Raw genomic sequence first — 18,716 nt, 5'->3', positions numbered from 1 at the left:
ACCAAATTGGGTATGAAATGGCCACTATGAATGGAACAGACATGAGAAGCTTTGGAGAGAACAATATTCCATTCAATGGGCGGTTACAAACCAGGATCCTGTCCGATTTTGGCGATTCAACTTTATATTTTCCAATCTCGGATACGGAGTCAAACATGGCACTCGCAAAGCGCAGTAAGAATAATGTTGTTGTGTCGAAAGCTGACGTTCTGTACAATGGTCTGGGAGATGGTGGTAGAATTGCTCTGAGCAGCATTGTTACGTTTGGTCTAAAAAGCAAACTGCTTTTGGGAGGGCAAAACGTTCCTCTACCAATTGATCTACCCAACGTGAGCGATTTCTAATGGTTACGTGGTTGAACAAACTGACCTTTCTTACAGATGTCCGTCACCTACAATACAATGACCGAATTTACTTTCTCTTCTGAAAATGAAGATAATCAAGAACTGTCATGTGCGGATTATGCGGTAACGTGAGTTGATGTCGTGTCCACCGCGGAAAGCAGGTGCATATTCTAATGCACAGTGAACATATAGGACTTTAGCCTACCAATCGCAAAATAACACGTGAGTTTCTTTATATAATCTATTTCTCTTACGAGTTGCGGAATTCAGATGCTTACGAATGGATGAAATCAGTGAATTTGCCCGGTGGAACGGAGACCATCTGGCCGAACTTGCATATGATTCGGTAAGTAACCGTCGTATATGTCAAGCAGCCGAGATGAATTTAACCATTGTCTTTTTCGTTCTAAACACAGCAAGTTCTTAAAGACAAAAAGAAGTGCTACAATGAGACTAACCACTCTTTACTTGGCGGCCGGGGGAAGCTAAATGGCTGGGGCTACAGCGCTGGGACTTCGATTAATATCTCAACCTTTATGCAGGACCAAGCTATCCTTACTATGTTTGACACTACTCAACCAAAATTTAGCTGCGATGACTGTGTCGGCTGCGAAAAAGAGCGGAGAAAACGCAAGAAGAGCTTTTGTTGTGGATGTGTAAGTATGCAATATCTCTACGGCTATACAGACTTCGACCCCGCGATCGATCCTCCAGAAGAGGGAGAATGGATCCCAGGCCACCAACCACGGAATCAGTTGGAAGACGAAGATGAGCAAGGTCATCTACTAGAGAAACGGGTTAATGGCACAGCCACGCTGTCTCCCAAAAAGGTGTTGGTATGTGGTGGTAAAAAAAATTAGCCCGCAATCAGCATTCTATTATCCCGCCTTCCCAGCAGATGCAACATTTCCATGGGATGGCATTGAGCAGGGGCGTTGGGATCCTATTTCTAGGTACTGGAGCAACGTTTCTGCCTCTTGCACTAATTGGGCTGCTGGCCAGCTAAATGTTGCCGATGTCGAACATACTCCAGCAGGCATGTATCGGGCCAAGTATCAAAGTACATGAACGCTTTCATTCTTTTTTGTTTTATATAGTATATTTGACTAACTAAGCTACCTTCTAGCGGAGCATGTTTTTGAAGGCCAGCTTATATCAATCTTCTTCAACCAGTGGCTTGATAAAGGGTTTTTCAAGCGCCAGAACCCTATGCCTAACAATCCTCGGCCCAAGGTACCCTGCGCTTTTCACCAATGACTATATAAAGAAGCCCGTCTCTCCGAACTCATGGGTACTTAGAAATAAGAAGGTGCCTTTTATTCAAATTCTGCTGGCGGAGCTGGGCAATAAGGCAACTCTCGACCGCTTAACCATTTTCAAGGCCAGACCAAACTATAAGAAAGGAAATGTATGCTCTCTTTTATCTTTCTTTTTCTGTTATTACTTAATTCGAATAATACCTAATGCAGCTATAGGTGTTTGAAAATATCAACACTGTTAGCATAATAAGTTATGGACTCATGCCTGTCACCGAGCAGCTTCAAAGTGTGAAAGAGCTAGGTAAGTCAGGTGACGAGATGTAGAATTTGACCTCTCAGGTCCATCTTCATCTTCACATCTTTGCTAACTAAGTCTTCTTTGCACAGGTCTAATTTTCTCATACATGAACAACCAAATAGTTTGGGACAAGTTTTGCGACACGTATGAAGCTTTGTATGACCGTTTCGGAGACTTTGACAAGTGGTATACTCGGAATGGAGGCCCTTTAGCAATTCCGTCTCTACAGAATGAATGGCAAGCATATATGCGTGCGATGCTGGATAGTATCGTCACTAATTCAAGGACGGAATTTGATAAGCTTTACACGCTTAGACGGTACGTTTTGATCTTTGCATTATAAGAATGGGAATTGTGATTCTAATGAACATGCTTAGCATTCCTCTCACAAACCCTGCGCGTGCTACGTCTGAAGCTTTTTGGACCGTCAACAAACTACAAAATAGAAGGCTCATTAAGCTGGATAAGAGATGTCGGCATCTACCTTGAGAAATGCAGGCTGAATCAGATGAGGGTGGAGATATCTTTCTTCAGTCGTAAAAATGGCATTAAGGTTAAGGAGTGTTCTAGGGTCATGGCTCCTACTAGCTGCTGTTTATGCTCTAGTATCCTTTGGTAGAGGAGGCTGACATGTAGATTTCAACAATATTTTCGTTAGGCGACATATTGACTATATGTTAATTTAGACTTCAACAGTCTTTCGTTCATAGATCTATTACTCACATCGATTGGTTCACTGTCTGCAGATTTCATTTTAAAGGCTTATTATCTACGAGCTGACATAACGGCTTGGGAAGTGGAGAGGTTGATGCATGTAGTCACCTCTGCACACGAAAGAGGCGAGCCCAGTCAGTAGATTTCGCGACTCAGAAACTTGGCTGGTATGTACTACGCGACTCTTGCAATGCTAGGACACGATATGCTTTTTGTAAGTGCAATCTAATGCAAGTCTATTCGTTTCATATAACTTTTGTTTCATCTATCAGGCTCTCGGGCCATATGTGCAGGGGTATTCATCTCACGCTACGTACAAAATCTTTTCTCCAAATTTACAGCTTGACAACAACCTTGTTAGCAGCGGCCTGCTCGTCCTCGGTGTTGAAAAGGTTGATGTTCCATCTGGGCTTGTCTATTGTGGGCGGAAAACGGTTAGCACTATATGAAACGAAGCATTTTGACCAAACGAAGGAGGAAGAAAACTCACAGTTGAAGGGAATGTTGAAGCGCTTAGGAGACTCGCCCAGCTTGGCCAGCGCGGCGATAGCCTCGTCGTCCAGGTCGACCTCCTGGAAGTTCTCGGCAATGCGAGCCTTGGTGACGGACTTGGGGATGACGGTGTGGCCGCCGATCTGGGACCAGGCGAGGATGACCTGGGCGGGAGTGACGGTCTTGCCCTGCTTCTTGGAGAGGTTCTCGGCGACGGCCTGGACCTCGGCGGAGCTGACGAGCAGGGGCAGGCCGACGGTGTTGTTGCCAAAGGCAGAGTAGGCGGTGATGATGATGCCCTTCTTCTGGCAGTACTCAACCAGGGGGTAGTCGGGGAGACGAGGGTGGCGTTCGACCTGGTTGGCGGCGGGGACAACGCCGGTGGCCTCGATGACAGCCTCGAGCTGTAATTGCCAAGTTAGCTGTCTGAGTTTCAGAATTCAGGGCACATGGGAAGACACGTACGTTCTCAATGGTGAAGTTGGAGACACCGACGGAGCGGGCCTTGGTCTTGGGCAGCTCAGTCATGGCCTTCCAGGTCTGGACGATGGAGACGTTCTTGTTGAGGATAGTCTCGGAGCCATCAGCGTTCTTGGGGAAGAGACCGTTGCCGGGGGCGAAGGCAACAGGCCAGTGGATGAGGTAGAGCTGAGGTGCAAAGTTAGCGAACCTGTGGGTTTCTTCCTTTCTCTTGTTTCATTCAGGTCTTCAACATACATCGAGGTAGTCGAGGCCAAGCTCCTCAAGGGTGTCGTCCAGAGCAGGAGCAACGTCCTCGGGGGCGTGAGAGCTGTTCCACAGCTTGGAGGTGATGAAGATGTCCTCGCGCTTCAGGCCGGGGACATCAGCCAGAGCCTTCTTGATGCCCTCGCCGACCTCCTTCTGGTTGGCGTACACCTTGGCCAGATCGAGGTGGCGGTAGCCGATCTTGAGGGCCTCGTAGACACCGGCGCCAACCTCGCCAGGGGCGGCCTGCCAGGTGCCGTAGCCGATCTGGGGGATCTTGTGGCCGGTGTTGAGGGTGACAGTTCGTCCGGAAGACATTTTTGCGGTGGTGATGCTGAACGTTCGGGAGAAGAAGTTGTTGGAGTGTGAAATTGCGCGGTGGCTGAGACGAGTCGAGGAGGATAGGAATGGGGAGATGGAGAGGAGAGACGATCGACACATGTGACGCAGGGCAGCCATTATTATATGTCTGTATCGACACTATCAGTAGCCACAAAAGCAAGCCATAGCGCGTCACTATGGGGGGGAGCTTGGATCATATTTTCCCCATCCATGGCCTCCCATCTCCATATCTATGTATCCAACTCTATCCATTGCCTTCTGTGGGGAATATCGGCGTTTATGCACCTCTTTGGAGAGGAAAATGGGTCGGTTTCCTTTTATTCAGCAAATGTCTCCATCATAAGTGCTGGAACAACCCCTGACTCATGAGGGCGATCAGACTGTGGCTGCACAGTATGATACGTGTTATTGATTTGAATTGTATGGTTTTGCTCATATGGCCGAGCAATTCGTCTATTTGTTGTATCATTCTCCTCTCCTCTATCTGAGGGGGCAAGGCGTAGGAGGCAGGAAAAAAGATAAGTTCCCAAAATTGCCCCGCGGCCCAAAGAGGAAATCGGAGACGCACGAAATTTTAGGTGATGAGGGGCACAAATTACGTACATGGCAGAAGCCGGTGCTATAACAAGGCACACATCCGCCACCATGACTAGTAATAGTCGTGGCTTGTGGGGGTCTGGATTCAATAGTAGGCAAGTATTGCCCGTGTGCTGGGACGGAGTTAATAAGTTGGTTGCCCAAGTGCTATTCGAAAGCAGCAATAAAGGGTCATCATCACCTTGATGGCACAGGAAACTAACTGGGCGAATCAGACGAGTTTCTTAATTCTTCAGCCCACGCAAGTAAGTGTAAGTTGCAAAGTAAGCGTATGTACCAATCAATGAATTGATGCAGAAGCCACCACCAATCTCTCCAGCAGGTCCTACCAATCACACAGAATTGCCCTGCATGTCGCCATTCCATCCATGGTACGCTGCAGTACATTGTCCATCCAGCATTCCCCTCTACCCCACGCAGTTACAACGAGGTACCACCGTCTCCAACGCCACTTTCATAGCGGGACGGAGAGACTTGCCTGTGTGTCTCTCTGGTGGAGAAACGAGCCGCTCCAATTGCGAGGGCAAACTTGCCTTGATCGGCTGATAGATTGTCCGCTATGCAGCAACGATATGAGCAGCGGAAGCTCTACTCGATACAGCAGACGGATCATTTACCGTATGCGCTAGTACTACCACGTTATTCTGCTTCATCTGTCGATTTGCTCGCCGGATGACAAAGGCATCTCGGATCACGGATAGACGGACAAATATCCGACCGTCGACGGCTTATCTTCTACTAGTCTGGGGGGTGCCTGCGCAGTGTTTAGACGTTTTTGTCTTGTGGGACTTGCTAAAGCCGCTCGCTCTGGCTGTATGACGAGGGAAATCCATCCCGCAAAGCTTGTTCAACTTTATCGGCAATTGAATTGAATGATGACAAACTACAATCGACAGCGAGAGAAAAAGAAAATTCAAGGCAAGTTAGGCCGCCTTCTAGAAGCCTTCTTGTTGTTTACGAGCACCAGGCACACGCCACGTTTCTGTGCTCTCTACTTCAAAGTTTCTACTTTGGTCACCGCAGCACCAACATCGCTTGTCTACCTCAAACTTGTCTCTCCCGATAAAACACGTTGTTATACTTCTACAAACAGCTGAATTGTCATCTCACAAGTTCAACAGAAGTCGTCAGAATGCCTCGTCTCATGTCACGAAGCCATTGTTTGCAGGTTTTCATCTCCTACATCACCTACCATCACCATATGTAGAAGCCCATTTGTCCCAAAGACATCACCTAACCGAGCTGTCTTCTTTTATTCTCTTTTAACCGGCTATAAAGAGAGCAAACTGTTTCAATGTCAAAAAAACGGTGAGGGTAGCTGCTTTGGCTTGTCAAGCTAGAATAAGTCGCAACAATGAATCAGTACTTGGAGCAGCCATAATAACGTAGTCTCCTTCTTCCAATAGGCGTATAAAGATGGCCATATCGTCGTCGTAGAATAGCAATTCCTTAATATTTCGAATAGAAAAAAAAATCCGATAAAAGATTCTCAGCAAAACTAAACGATCTTTCCAGGCCTCATCATGGTCTTCCCTTTATTCACTATGCCTTGCCTCCACAACCACCACCACCATCCACCCCCTATTCTTCACTCTCGAGACTCCTATGATGCACAAATATCCTCCTCAGCAGCAGTTGGCCTCACCGTTGGAATTACCCTTATTGTGGTCATCATCGCAGCCATCACTTACCTTTGGTGCTGGCGCCAAAGTCATCGCCACCGGCGGTCTCGACGACGACGCTCTGAATCGCGCCATCGCCGGGAGAATCAACAAGAGCAAGCGAATGCCGCTGCACGTGGCAACGACGAGAGGGTAGCTGAAGTAGAGCAAGTGCCTCAAGGACAGGATGCTGATGCCCAGAATGAAGAGGGACCTCCACCACCTACTATACCCCTGACGGTTCATCACCACCAGCATGAGGATAAGCATTTCCACGGCGACCACTACCATGGTCATGACGATGGCAGAAATTTTCCTGGTAATACTGATTCTGATCATCACCACTCTCGTTACCTTCATCGCCATCGCCGTTTCAACCGCGCCCAGCGTGTCTTTCGCCCGCAAGATCCCATTGCTGAGGTTGAGGAGCCAATCCAGCCGCAGATTCGAATAGCCACACGGGCAGACTTGGAGGCTATTCTCAATGGACTAGATATACATCAGGCAAATGGTCGGGCTAATGTGGCAGCGACTGTACAGAAAAATGGTCGGCGTGAGGAAGACCAGAGAGAGAAGCGGCGGAAACGACACCATCGCCACCACCATCACTGCCATCATCGGCATAGGCGAGTGGTACTTCACTGAGGGGAAGAGTGAAAGGACTTGTAGGGCTAGGAAGTGATGTTGATAGGCTAACGATTCGAGATCACGCAGGTAGATGAGAAGCAGAGAATCAATATTATTCGCTCTGTTATCCAAAATCATTCGAGTACTTAATAAGCAATCTATCCAATCCATCAACGTTATACGTCAAAGAAATACAGATAAAGAAAATTTTAGACGCCATTAATAGTAAATTGTTTAATCTCTCATTCCAAAAGGTCCCAACGCCGTATCCCAATGCAATATCAACATATCACGCCTCCCCCCTTTCACCTTCAGGTGCACCCGCGGTATGCTCGACCTCTTTCGAGTGTTTCGAATGCCTTGATCCTTTACTACTACTGGATCGGCGTCTATGTCTTTGCTTCCTTTTGTAGAACTTGATGGAATCGCCGTAGAAGCAGAGGAAAACGCAGACGCCGATGGTGAATGCGGCAAGGGTGAAGCCGACAACAAGGCCGATTACAAGGTTGGTATTGGTTCCAGAGTTTGAGCGTCGCTGTATTGAAGAAAGTACTTTTTTGGTGATAGAGGAAATATTGACAAGAGCATGGTTTACCTCGTCCGTGTATTCCTCTGTTACTTGTGCATAGCGCTGGAGCGCCTCAGATTGAGCTAGATATATCGGAATATACATCCGGGCTATTTTTTGGCAGATGCTAAATCAGCAGCCTTCGATGAAGGATCAAAATAAATTAGAAAAGAAAAAAAAAATCACACGCCAAATCTTGGGTTAAAGTATGCGACTGCAGGTTGAGTGTTGAATATCACACTGCATTATATACATGTCCCTTGGACCCATCGCAGCGAGACAAGCTACAAAGATTGGACGGCGTCGCACATACAATCTGTTATGAATAACCAATTTTGGTCAGATGTAGCAGACGTTGCATATGCAGCTTTTACACGTAAAGTACCATGGCCGTTCCTGCGAGCTTGCCGGACGAGTGGCAAGGCAAGAAAAGACGGGTGTAAGTGCATGCAGCTGCAAGTGGGTGCGCCATGAGGAGCAAAAAGCAGCGAACAGCGACTTGTCTCTCATACAGAATGCCAATCAATTTTCTAGACTAGAAGCGCTTGACAGCATATGATAGGATACACTCCAGATGTGGTGATTGATGGAGGACACGCTGCACGCTGCAGAGGCAAGGAGAAGAAAGACTGGGACTTTGCTGCAGTCTTTCGGCGCATGTCTGCATGTGCCTGATTGGCAGGTTGAGGGGAAATGTCCAATGGAAATAAATTTCCTTGACACATGGACTGCAGTGGTGTTTGCATGCGCAGATAAGTGCTCGATAACATTGCAAATATCAATAATAGGCGAGTTTTCCGCGGCAGAGGCCTAGGAGAAGAATACTTGAGGTCACAAAGAAGAGTAAGCCAGCCAAAATCAAGCTACATTTACCGCAACTCATGGCCAACGCATCGCAAACATGTCATCACACACACTTCCAATACATCAAAGCTAGTACGATAAAAGGAGGATGAAAAGGACTTGGAAGGGTTGTAGCAGACACTCCAGCTCCCTAAAGCGGCAACAGTGAAGCAGAAGCATTTTCTCATGGGACACACAATCCTGCGGGGGACTCTTGGACGCAGGACAACGCATCAGTTTGGTGTCTTCTCTAGCCTTATTTGACCTCTCAACAGGGGACGTACTTGACTTGACTCTTTGGGTTTCCTCGCTTTTCTTGCTACTGTGTTTAATTGTGGTGTGCTGGATCCAGTTGCCAGAGATGATCGGATATTGGAAAAGGTGAGCCATTTTTTTCTTCCTTCTTTTCCTCTGTAGACGGTGATTGAGACTGTATGCATGCAGCAGTAATTAGGTACGAATTGGGCCTACTTTTGCTCAATATTAGATATAGTACTAGTATTGGCTGAATTGAGCTGACGCCTGCATGGCACCGCAAATGTGTGGGCGCCAGAGTCCAAGCCCACAATAAATAGCATATAATACACGGGGGTTTGAGCATCCGCACGACTCCTTGCATACGGTCCGTCAGAGCATTTGGGCGCTTAATCAGACTCGCTCCTCCATGCACTATTTGAAGTAGTCAAAAAAACCCTACCAACAGCATTGGGGTAAAGATGCAGACGCAGGCCATGAACATGTCACTCATACCGGCCAGACCCAGACCTGAGGCTTATATCCAGCACACACCCATATTATGGGGCAGGGAGTAAATAGTGCTACAGCATTAAGCGCCCTGGCCGAAAAAAGACTGGACCCGGCAGATGGCCATTCCGGTGGCAGATAAGGTACAAACTAACACGGGGGAGCTGTTGGGATCGCCAAATGCTCAACCAAGACCGGATTTGGCTGCTTCTGCTTCTGCTTCTGCATCCGCTTCCTCTTTCGTTTCGCGAAAATAACGTCTCCAAAGCCAAGACCAAAGGCATAATCACAATAACTTGGCAGCAGCGTCAGCTGTCAAAAAGTCAAAGTGCAGTGGTCGACTCTTTGATTATTCAGGGGCGCTGGGCTTTTCTCGGCCCCCGTCCCCACGCCCTGGCATGCCGTGCGGCTTTCTCACTTATTCACTCACCTTTTAAGCCGAGTCATAAAGAGACAAATTCTCTCTCTCAAGGTCCTAGATGCGTAAACGTGAAAAACCTCTCAATGCTATCAGAGCTGGAGCAAACAAACAGCACTATTATTCCCAAAACGTTGCCAAACATCCAGAACTATCTAGCAACTGTCCAAAACAGTAGAGTCCTTCAACCCCCCCCTGACAATACTCGCTTATTTTATCTGCTTAAGCCACGCGATAATAAACCAGCTTTCTCTCTCTCTCTCTCTCTCCATATCTCTCTTTTTAGGCCCCGTGTTTGACAATCCGCTGGTCCCGAGCTTCGCGTTTCACCATTCCAGCCTCCCCCTGCACACTTCAAACTCCACATACCTCCTAGCACGAGAGCCAAGGCCCAGGCAAAAGCAAAAAGACAACAAAATATGACAGTTCTACAGGCCGCGTTTCCCTGGGCCGCATAGAAGACTGAAATTTCTTCATTTAGCTTTCTCTCCATTTACTTTTTAATCATTGGCCTTGCTTGGCAGGTTCTTGGCTTCGGGTATTTTGTGCCACTAATTATAACTCCATGCGCCTTGGTTTCCTCCCCCCCGTATTATTTCATGACAAGCCTCTAACCCCGGGCTTCGTCATCAACCCAGATACCAGGCTTGCCGTGGCTTCGCGTTTCGTTTATTCTCACAATCAAATCCTCTAGCGAGTAATGTCTTTACCGTCTTTTTAGAAAAACTCTCTCTTTTTTCTCTCTCTCTCTCTTTCCCTTTTCTCTGCTTTTGCCACAACCTCCATTTTTTCTCTTCTTTCATCAACCGCTTTTCTTTGTATATTTTCCAATCCGGGAACTGGCTTCTCTCTCTCTCTCTCTCTCTCTCTTTATTCGAATAACTACAAACGGCCTTGATGGTTGCTTGTTGATTGCGATTGTCCTTCATTATTGAGCTTCGCCGTTCCTCTAATAATCATATCCGATAATATCCCCCATCTCTTTATTTCGTCTATACGCAGATATACACATACATATATAAAAAAGCAGCGTGTCATTGAGCGAAATCACAGCAATAAATCACAGCGCGCATCATGGCCATCCGGTCTTTTCTCACCCTATCCCTAGCTCTGCTAGCACAGGCACGACCACGGCACGTATTCGACCCGGAAGACGTGGGCAGCAAAATCACCCTGCCAGTCATTTCAGCGCCGAACCCAGCAGCAGCAGCTCGAGGAGTGGAGGTAGTAGGACGAAGTGCAAGTGACGACCAAGACAAGCCATTTCACATCTTGCCGTTCCCATATACACCCAACGGCAAGCGGACCATTCTGGAGGATGACGAGGGAGCAGCCGGCGCGGTGACTCTTCCGGTGCCTCGACCGCCGTCCAGGCGCAGTGCCGAGGATGATGAAGAAGAAGACAACAAGCCTTTCCACATCCTCCCCTTCAACGAGAAGCGCAAGCTGCCCGTCGAAGATGGCCCCATCGGAACCATCACGCTGCCTGTTATTCACGCCCACCGCCCCGTATTAGACAAGCGAGCTGTGGAAGTGCAGGTTGAGAACCGATCTGACGTCTCGTACTACGCTCAACGTAAGTATTATAGTGCTTCTACCTATAGGATATAGAAGAAGGCCAAGATATATATATATATATATATATATACATATACATATATACTAACATAACGCGCTTGCAAACAGTCAACATCGGAACTCCCCCCCAGACCGTCTACGCCCAAATCGACACCGGCTCCTTCGAGCTCTGGGTCAACCCAGACTGCTCCAATGTCGCCTCCTCAGACCGCCGCTTCTGCAAGGCCATCGGCTTCTACAACCCGCGCTCGTCCTCCTCATCGTCCACCACCCAAGAGTCCGCCATGCTCCGCTACGGCATCGGCTCCGCCAACGTCTCCTACTTCAAGGACAGCATCGCGCTGCCCGGCTCCGCCTCCGCCATGAAGCAGGTCCAGTTCGGCGTCGCCTCCGCCAGCGTGGACGAGTTCTCCGGCATCCTCGGCATCGGCGCCGGCGAAGGGTTCAACACCGACTACCCCAACTTCATCGACGAGCTGGCCGCCCAGGGCGTCACCAAGACCAAGGCCTTCAGCCTCGCCCTGGGCAGCAAGGCCGAGGAGGAGGGCGTCATCATCTTTGGCGGCGTCGACACGGCCAAGTTCCAGGGCAAGCTCGCGGAGCTGCCCATTGTCCCCGCAAAGGAATCGCCCGACGGCGTGGCGCGCTACTGGGTTAAGATGAACTCGATTGCGCTGTCGCCTCCCAAGGGCAAGTCGACGACTTTCAGCCAGACGGACATGACTGTCTTTTTGGACAGCGGCTCGACGCTGACGCTGCTGCCGGAGCAGGTGGTGCAAGATATTGCAAAGGGCCTTGGATCGAGCGGCATGGATAGCAGCGGCTTCTACGTGATAGACTGCAACTTGGCAAGCCAGGCGGGAACAGTTGACTTTGCCTTTGACGGCGTGACGATTTCCGTGCCGTACAGCGAGTTGATTCGACAGGTCAGCTCTTCACCTCCGCAGTGTTATCTAGGCATGATGGGCAGCACCGAGTTTGCTCTCCTGGGCGACACCTTTTTGCGATCCGCCTACGGTAAGTCTCTTTCTCTCTCCGGTATATCCTCGATACTGAAAGCCATTACTAACTCCAAATGCAGCCGTCTTCGATCTCACCGGCAACAGCATCCATCTTGCCCAATACACCAACTGCGGCACAAAAGTGCAAGCCATCACATCAAGCTCTGCTCTCCAGGGCCTTTCCAGCACATGCAACGGACAGAGCGAGTCTCCTTCATCAGGCTCTCCCGCTCCCTCGTCAGCCGCAAAGGCAGCACCTTCAAAGACTGCTGCGTCTAAGCCCGACGGCCCTGCTTCAAGCACAGTCCAGCCAGTACAGAGTCCAACAGCAGCAGCCTCCAAACCCGCCGGTGACCAAGCCCCTCCCGCTACAACCACAGCCGCAAGCACGGCAAAGAGCACTCCCACAAGTGTGTCTGATGCTGCCGGTAAGAGCAGTGCCGGCAGAGTTAATGTCCAGGCTATGGGCTGGAGCACGGTGTTTGCAGCAATGGGTCTGCTATTAATTTAAGAAAGAAGAAAAAGGGCATGAATCAGGAGAGAAAGAGAGGGAAAGAAAAATGCAGCTTGCTACTTTTTTTTAGCATAATATTCGCATAGACTGCCATATGGGACAAGATTATAGCGTTCATATTTAGATGAAATATACATCGGATATCTTTTATTTCTATTAAATTTCTTTTTTTTTATACAACCTCCAACACAAACATGGGACCTCTTTCATCTCCTCCTGGCTTAACAATCTCATCCATCCTGATTCCCGCCAAGGGTTTATCGTCCAAAGTCCCGTCATCTCTCCTTTTAAGGACTACAACTGCCCATTCTCCCTCTTGATTTCCCACAAACAACTCACCTCCGTCTCTACTTATACTAAACATGCGAGGATGCTTCCCTCCTGTTGACGTCTCCCCCACAAGCTGCAACGATAACCCTTCTTCCTCCTGAAGGACCCGAAAGTGAGCAATCGTCTCCGTCGGAGAGCTCGTCAGCCGATTCGACGTATAAGCATGTTTCCCATCCCCCGAGAGAGCAATCTCCCCCGCCGCAGCACCTGCTATCCTCTCAGCAGCAGAATCGCCCGGCATAAACGTAGAATAGCTCCCCACAGTCGTAAACTCAATATCCTTATCCGTGTATTTCAAAGCAAAGACAATCACGCGATTGCTCTTCTCGCAAAGAAGCATATAATGCGTCGCCGGCGAGTCTCCTCCAGACGGATAAAACACCCCGTGGCGGGGCCCCGATCCATCCAGCACTCGGATCCGGTTCACAATCGGCACATCGGCCGCAGCCGAGTCCAGCACGAGGAGCGAGTCCGTGCCGAGGTCGTTGACGACGAAGAAGCGGCCCGTGGGATCGAGCACGGCCTGATGGGCACGAGCCACTCGCCCAGCATCGGCCACCGGGTCCTTTGATGGGATCGTCTTGATGAATTCCAGAGACCCGTTTTTGGTGTTCCACACGTCCATCGTGCCGGAGGCCCAAGAGCTGCCAATCATGATGCCGCCGTCTTTGCTGAGGCCGAGATGACAGACGCCCTCGCTGCCGTCTTTTCGCTCGGCTACTTTGGTGAGGGTGTTTGCTGCGAGATCGAGCTCATAAAGGAATGTCGTTGCGGCATTCTCGTCAAAGGTGTACAGGAAGTTTGGGTGCGTTGGCGAGACGGCGAACCATGAGGGATTGCCCGCGATGGGGAGGTCGAGGTCGATGGTGATGGTGATGGTGGGAGAAGCGGGTTTGTAAGTTGCGAGGTAGATGTGGCCTGGCCGAGCAATGAGCAGGCGGCGGGACATGATTGATTGATTGTTAGGTATTGTTAAAGGTTATGTGTTTCCATCTAAGCATGCATGTTTTGAAAGTGAGGGCGATAGCTGTGTATAAGAGGCGGGGAAAGATGAATAAACAGTGAGGTGAGACCAGAACTTTAGAAGCAGCACTGCAGCATAGAGCCCCTGCTGAAGGGTATGTTTTTCAGGGATAAAAAGAAATTACTTTGACTTTTTTCAAAGAAGAATAGAGAAAGATGGAAAGTTTAAATTCAACCGTCTCGGAGAAAATGCAGCTTGACAGGCCGGGGGGGGGGGGGGGGGGGGGGGTTTGGTTTATAAGTGCAAGAATGGATGGATGCATCGATCTGTGTGGGGGTCATTTAAGATGGGCTCTATTTCTATTGTTACATGCACTCTCGCAGCTCCATACGCCACCGCAGATTCTCTCAATCTTGTCCATCCTGGCTTTGGCACTCACTCAGTGATGTCAAGCAGCTCGTATTGACTAGTTTTGGTTGTATAGATTAAATGTAAATAGCGAGATAGTATAATACTAGCCGGTGGTAAGCATACTAGAATAGCCAGCTCACTTAAGCAGTGACAGCACATCAGCCTCACCAATCACGCACAAGCACATTCATGTAATAGACTCAGGTCGCCCGTTAAATACAACTGCATTCTCTCCTAAATACAACACAGCCTCTCCCACTGCATCCCATATTAAGGGCCCTGCCGCCCACCTCATAGCTTCTCATCTCCTCCTCAGTCTCATTATCATTCGCACATCCATCCGCGTACTTAATCTTCAAAATAATGCATAAAACACGTCAAAGCCACCAACGAATGAGGTGTGTATCTTGGAAAAAGAAAATTAATATGAACCCGGCAAAGAAATAGAAAGAAGTAACAGCAAAACAACCCTAGTCATTCAGACTACCTTGCGTATTAGTACCGTATTTCCCAACTTAAAACAAAAACAGCGCAGCACCGGCCAGGATCATGGCCAGGGAGCTCACACCAGCCTGAGAACCAGCGTTCTTGCCACTCTTGTTATTGCTGCTGCTGCTGTCGCTGCAGTCTTGGTTAAAGCTGGAGGACGAGCAGCTGGAAGTGTCGGCAGGGGCACTGCCGCCAGAACCGCTGCCAGAGCCGCTGCCAGAGCTACCGCCAGAGCTACCGCCAGAGCCGCTGCCACTGTTGCTGCCGCCGGATCCGTTGCTGCCACCAGGAACCTGGCCAGAGGAACCGTTACTTCCACCTGGGATCTGGGCCTGGGTGTTCTTGGAGCTACTGCTGCCAGTCTTGGTGGCAGAACCTGAGGAAGACGAGGCAGACGAAGCAGCCGAGGAAGTGTCAGGCTTGCCAGCATCCATGTCGGTACCAGTACCCTCCAGGGAAGCCAGGTTGGTGCGCTTGTTGCCGTCGATGACGGTGTTGTTGGTGCCAGCAATGTTGTTGTAGGTGTAGCTGGTGCCGGTGCTGGTTCCAAGTCCCGAAGTGGCGTTGTAGCACTCGACGGTGACGGACTCAAAGGTGGCGTAGAAGTAGCCGGCCTTTTGGATATCGGGAGCGTTCCAGTCAATCTCACCACCGGCCCAAGCAATGGTTCCGGGGGCGTTGCTGGCCAGACCACCAGGCCAGATGGAGATTTGGACACGAGAAGGTGTCTGGGGGAAAGACCACTGGTTGGAGGTGGCGTTCCAGTGGTCCTTGCGGTTGACGGTGCGGCCGACCTTGCCATCGACGAGCCACTGGATGTTGTCGGGGGTCCATCTGATTTCGTAGTCGTGGTAGTTGTTGAAGGTGTCTGAGAGGGAGGTGATGTTGCCAGAGTTGTCGTCTAAGGCATTGTTAGCATTTATCTGCACGGCCTTGGTCACATATCATGGACGTGTCTCTCTATACTTACAGTCGGGGATGCCCTGGAAGTACCAGTTGGTCTGCGCGGTGCCCAGATCGACGCCGACAAACTCGTAGTCAATCTCGTCCTTGACGTCGGAAAGCAGGATAAAGGCAGTGACGACACCCTTGCCGCGGCTGGTCTTGAACCGGGCCTTGACATTGCCGTACCACATGTACTCGGTGGTGGCCATGACGGTGCCGACGCTGTTCTTAGGCATGGTCAGCAGGACGTTGCCGTTGTAGTAGGTGGGCTCTCCCTGGGAGACCCAGTCGGCGGTGGACGGGTCACCGAGGTAATCGCTGATGTCGGCGACGCTGGAGAGCTTGGAGTCGAAGGTCATGGTCTTGGACTTGCAGACGGGCTCGGGGGTGCACGAGTCGAGCGAGAAGGACATTCGGGGATCGCAGCCGCCGAGGCAGTAGGCGCCAACACCGCACTCGCCATATTCTGGACGTTTCGCAGTTAGTTGTCTGTGAGAGCGAGAGCGAGCGCGAGACTCGGGGTATGGGGGATGAAGAGAAAAAAGACATACGGGAGCAGCAGGGAGCCTCCTTGGGGCACTTGTTGGTGAGCGAGCACGTCGTGCTACCCGCCAGGGCAGCCCCAGCGCCCAGAAGCGCGGCCAACGCAGCAGACTTTAGCATTTTCGAGCTGATTCGATTCGATCTGGTTCAATCGCGCGCGTGGCTGTGTTTTGCTGTGCGAAAGCGAGCGATATCGGATTTTGATGCTGCGTGTGTCACGCCAGAGAGCGATCGTTGGGACTGGGTGTCGAATTAATGCGCGCGCGCAGCTCTTTTTCTCCTCGCACAAAACGATTGATGCAACGAGCAGTCGGGTGGAAAAAGAGAAAGAAAGAAAAAAAATCGATTATCGACAACGACAACGACGGCGAGATGCGATGAACGAGTGACGCACCCGCGGGGGAACCAAAACACACACAGAAAGCGAGAGTCTTTGTTTTGTTTGTCGTGCTTGGGTGGGCAGAGGAAGGGACTGGAATGCAGCGGCCGAGGGTCTGCCAGAACAATAAATAAGGACTGGATGGAGTCTGCAGCGCTATGGCCAGGGGCTTAGCCTGGACTGGGGATGGATGCAGCGCTGGAAGGGATCCCTGGATCGGGCAGGTCAGATCATGGCATGGCAGGCTATTTTTGCTTCTGATGCCCTGCTGAGCAGTGAAGATTACCGCAGCATTACGGAGTATACAGCTGCTGATTCTAGTATTACTATCTACTAGGTACTGGCACTGCATACTACAGCACCCATTGCATATTCCCATCATCGTCAATCGCTCGTGTCTCCCGCCTTCGCTAAAAGCTCCTCCTACAAACAAAGCTGCTTCGCTTCTTCAGCCTCTAGTCAGTACCCCGGACCTGCAAAAAGCGCCACCACGCCACCCATCAGGGGAAAGGGAAAAAAAATCAGCAAAAAAGCAACACGCGAGCCCAGCCGTCTAACCGCAAGGGAAATCCCGCGGCGCCCTCAGCACTAGAAACACGCACAAAAAAAAAAAACGCCTCGCAAAGCCTCTCTCTCCCTTGAATCGAAGCATTCTATAAAATCATCGTCATTCTTTCTCGCTCCAGCAGCTAAACAAGCTCGCCTCGTATAAATGGCTCCATGTCCGCTCCTCACTAAGCAACAAAAGGCCCCATCCCGTCTCGTTCTCTTCTCTCTCTCTTTTTTTTTCCCTCCCAGACACGAGGTGCGAGTGGAACCCCCTTTTTAGCTTCCAATGCTCTTCTGTCTCCCACTCCAGCCGACCATCCGGACGATTCCCTCCAGTCTACCATCGGCTATACGAGCTCGCACTAACACTGCAAATCACATACAAAATGAGCATTTACTTGCAGGTGCTCGTACTTTTGGTGCCTACACATGCAGCCACACCTATAGCCAAGCTACAGCCTCTGAGTTACCAGAGTCCAGCTCAAGCCGCCTCCTCGTTCAAGATGCAAAAGACCTGACCGGGCACAGCCTAACAGTTTTTCCCCTCCAAGCCTCTCTCTCTCTCTCTCTCTCTCTCTATCCAGCTACATTAACCCACTGTAAACGGAGAAATCGGCACTCCCTTCGGCGTGGCTTGCATCCGGAAAAGCGGCAAGCATCTCATGCATTAGAACCCCCCATTGTTCTAAATACGTGTAATACTTGCAGTGGTAGCAATCCCTGTGGAGGCAGTAGAATCCAACTGCATGCTGCTTGAAAGAATATTCTTTTTTTTTTCCAATGGGCTAGTTCTGAGCATGAATCAATTTTGCATGTAAGCTCCGTCTCACCCGATCATCGTGATCGACAAGAACCCCAATCCGGGGTAAAAATGAAGGCTCGGTCGCTTAACGCGCTGCTGCCATGTTTCGTATTCATTACCACAGAGTGTGCCAGTGCTGTAGCAGTCAATGATCTTCACGGAATTACAGTGCGGCGTAGCATGTAGCCTGCAACAACAACGCGCGAACATTAGTGTCCTAGATTCATAGACCACTATTTTTAAGAATGAGAATCTCATACCAGCAGCGGACAAGAATACAAACTCCAACTTAATATACGAAAGTTTGCTGCGATTAAACTGCACAGATACATATACATCAGCAGGATTGGAGTTGGGCCAAATTCATCAAGTTGATTGTTACACCTATGTCAGTATGATGTGCGCATCCAGTATATATATATATATATATATATATACCAAAGCATCGATCCTGTTAATTAACACCTCATGGCGAAGCAAGACTTCCATAGCCATCATCCAAGTTCATCAATACCCCGGAAATGATCTGCTACTTATTGACCTCATCATTCACATAGCTAGGAAGCATAAATGATCAC

At 49.6% G+C, this 18,716-nt stretch overlaps 9 protein-coding genes across 9 annotated transcripts; 4 read left to right on the top strand and 5 right to left on the bottom strand.

Moving 5' to 3' along the window:
- Nucleotides 1-155: 155 nt before the first annotated feature.
- Nucleotides 156-2,465, top strand: TrAFT101_011846 (uncharacterized protein; the record flags this gene model as incomplete). Its single annotated transcript, XM_066129393.1, has 11 exons — nucleotides 156-329; nucleotides 381-472; nucleotides 537-566; nucleotides 639-690; nucleotides 761-1,180; nucleotides 1,347-1,404; nucleotides 1,471-1,577; nucleotides 1,651-1,752; nucleotides 1,820-1,904; nucleotides 1,991-2,219; nucleotides 2,279-2,465. 11 exons carry the CDS (start codon nucleotides 156-158, stop codon nucleotides 2,388-2,390), a joined length of 1,461 nt encoding a protein of 486 aa, XP_065985527.1. The 3' UTR covers nucleotides 2,391-2,465.
- A 485-nt stretch (nucleotides 2,466-2,950) lies between these two features.
- Nucleotides 2,951-4,151, bottom strand: GLD1_3 (mitochondrial glycerol dehydrogenase Gld1; the record flags this gene model as incomplete). The annotated part of the gene is made up of 4 exons (XM_024904235.1): nucleotides 2,951-3,030; nucleotides 3,106-3,511; nucleotides 3,573-3,755; nucleotides 3,825-4,151. 4 exons carry the CDS (start codon nucleotides 4,149-4,151, stop codon nucleotides 2,951-2,953), a joined length of 996 nt encoding a protein of 331 aa, XP_024757724.1.
- A 341-nt stretch (nucleotides 4,152-4,492) lies between these two features.
- Nucleotides 4,493-4,822, bottom strand: TrAFT101_011844 (uncharacterized protein; the record flags this gene model as incomplete). Its single annotated transcript, XM_024903480.2, has 1 exon — nucleotides 4,493-4,822. The coding sequence occupies one exon, from the start codon at nucleotides 4,820-4,822 to the stop codon at nucleotides 4,493-4,495; it is 330 nt and encodes a 109-aa protein (XP_024757725.2).
- Nucleotides 4,823-5,331: 509 nt separating this feature from the next.
- Nucleotides 5,332-7,078, top strand: TrAFT101_011843 (uncharacterized protein; the record flags this gene model as incomplete). Its single annotated transcript, XM_024910090.2, has 2 exons — nucleotides 5,332-5,390; nucleotides 6,484-7,078. 2 exons carry the CDS (start codon nucleotides 5,332-5,334, stop codon nucleotides 7,076-7,078), a joined length of 654 nt encoding a protein of 217 aa, XP_024757726.2.
- A 69-nt stretch (nucleotides 7,079-7,147) lies between these two features.
- Nucleotides 7,148-7,861, bottom strand: TrAFT101_011842 (uncharacterized protein). The gene has a single exon (XM_024908590.2). It carries the CDS (start codon nucleotides 7,731-7,733, stop codon nucleotides 7,350-7,352), a length of 384 nt encoding a protein of 127 aa, XP_024757727.2. The 5' UTR covers nucleotides 7,734-7,861; the 3' UTR covers nucleotides 7,148-7,349.
- Nucleotides 7,862-9,714: 1,853 nt separating this feature from the next.
- On the top strand, nucleotides 9,715-12,867 carry TrAFT101_011841 (uncharacterized protein). The gene is made up of 3 exons (XM_024906923.2): nucleotides 9,715-11,209; nucleotides 11,320-12,228; nucleotides 12,293-12,867. The coding sequence occupies exons 1-3, from the start codon at nucleotides 10,708-10,710 to the stop codon at nucleotides 12,721-12,723; spliced, it is 1,842 nt and encodes a 613-aa protein (XP_024757730.1). The 5' UTR covers nucleotides 9,715-10,707; the 3' UTR covers nucleotides 12,724-12,867.
- On the bottom strand, nucleotides 12,839-14,256 carry TrAFT101_011840 (uncharacterized protein). The gene has a single exon (XM_024908591.2). The coding sequence runs from the start codon at nucleotides 14,003-14,005 to the stop codon at nucleotides 12,899-12,901; it is 1,107 nt and encodes a 368-aa protein (XP_024757731.1). The 5' UTR covers nucleotides 14,006-14,256; the 3' UTR covers nucleotides 12,839-12,898.
- A 215-nt stretch (nucleotides 14,257-14,471) lies between these two features.
- On the bottom strand, nucleotides 14,472-17,024 carry TrAFT101_011839 (uncharacterized protein). The gene is made up of 3 exons (XM_024902701.2): nucleotides 16,417-17,024; nucleotides 15,891-16,331; nucleotides 14,472-15,821 (listed from the first exon to the last, which is right to left on the bottom strand). The coding sequence occupies exons 1-3, from the start codon at nucleotides 16,526-16,528 to the stop codon at nucleotides 14,947-14,949; spliced, it is 1,428 nt and encodes a 475-aa protein (XP_024757732.1). The 5' UTR covers nucleotides 16,529-17,024; the 3' UTR covers nucleotides 14,472-14,946.
- On the top strand, nucleotides 16,788-18,712 carry TrAFT101_011838 (uncharacterized protein; the record flags this gene model as incomplete). Its single annotated transcript, XM_066129392.1, has 2 exons — nucleotides 16,788-17,107; nucleotides 18,630-18,712. Exons 1-2 carry the CDS (start codon nucleotides 16,978-16,980, stop codon nucleotides 18,710-18,712), a joined length of 213 nt encoding a protein of 70 aa, XP_065985526.1. The 5' UTR covers nucleotides 16,788-16,977.
- Nucleotides 18,713-18,716: the final 4 nt, after the last annotated feature.

The sequence above is a fragment of the Trichoderma asperellum genome, chromosome 7, assembly GCF_020647865.1.
Source record: "Trichoderma asperellum chromosome 7, complete sequence".
NCBI lineage: Eukaryota > Fungi > Ascomycota > Sordariomycetes > Hypocreales > Hypocreaceae > Trichoderma > Trichoderma asperellum.
The sequence above is the reverse complement of the archived record's forward strand: the minus strand, read 5'-3'. Positions and strand labels throughout refer to the sequence as shown.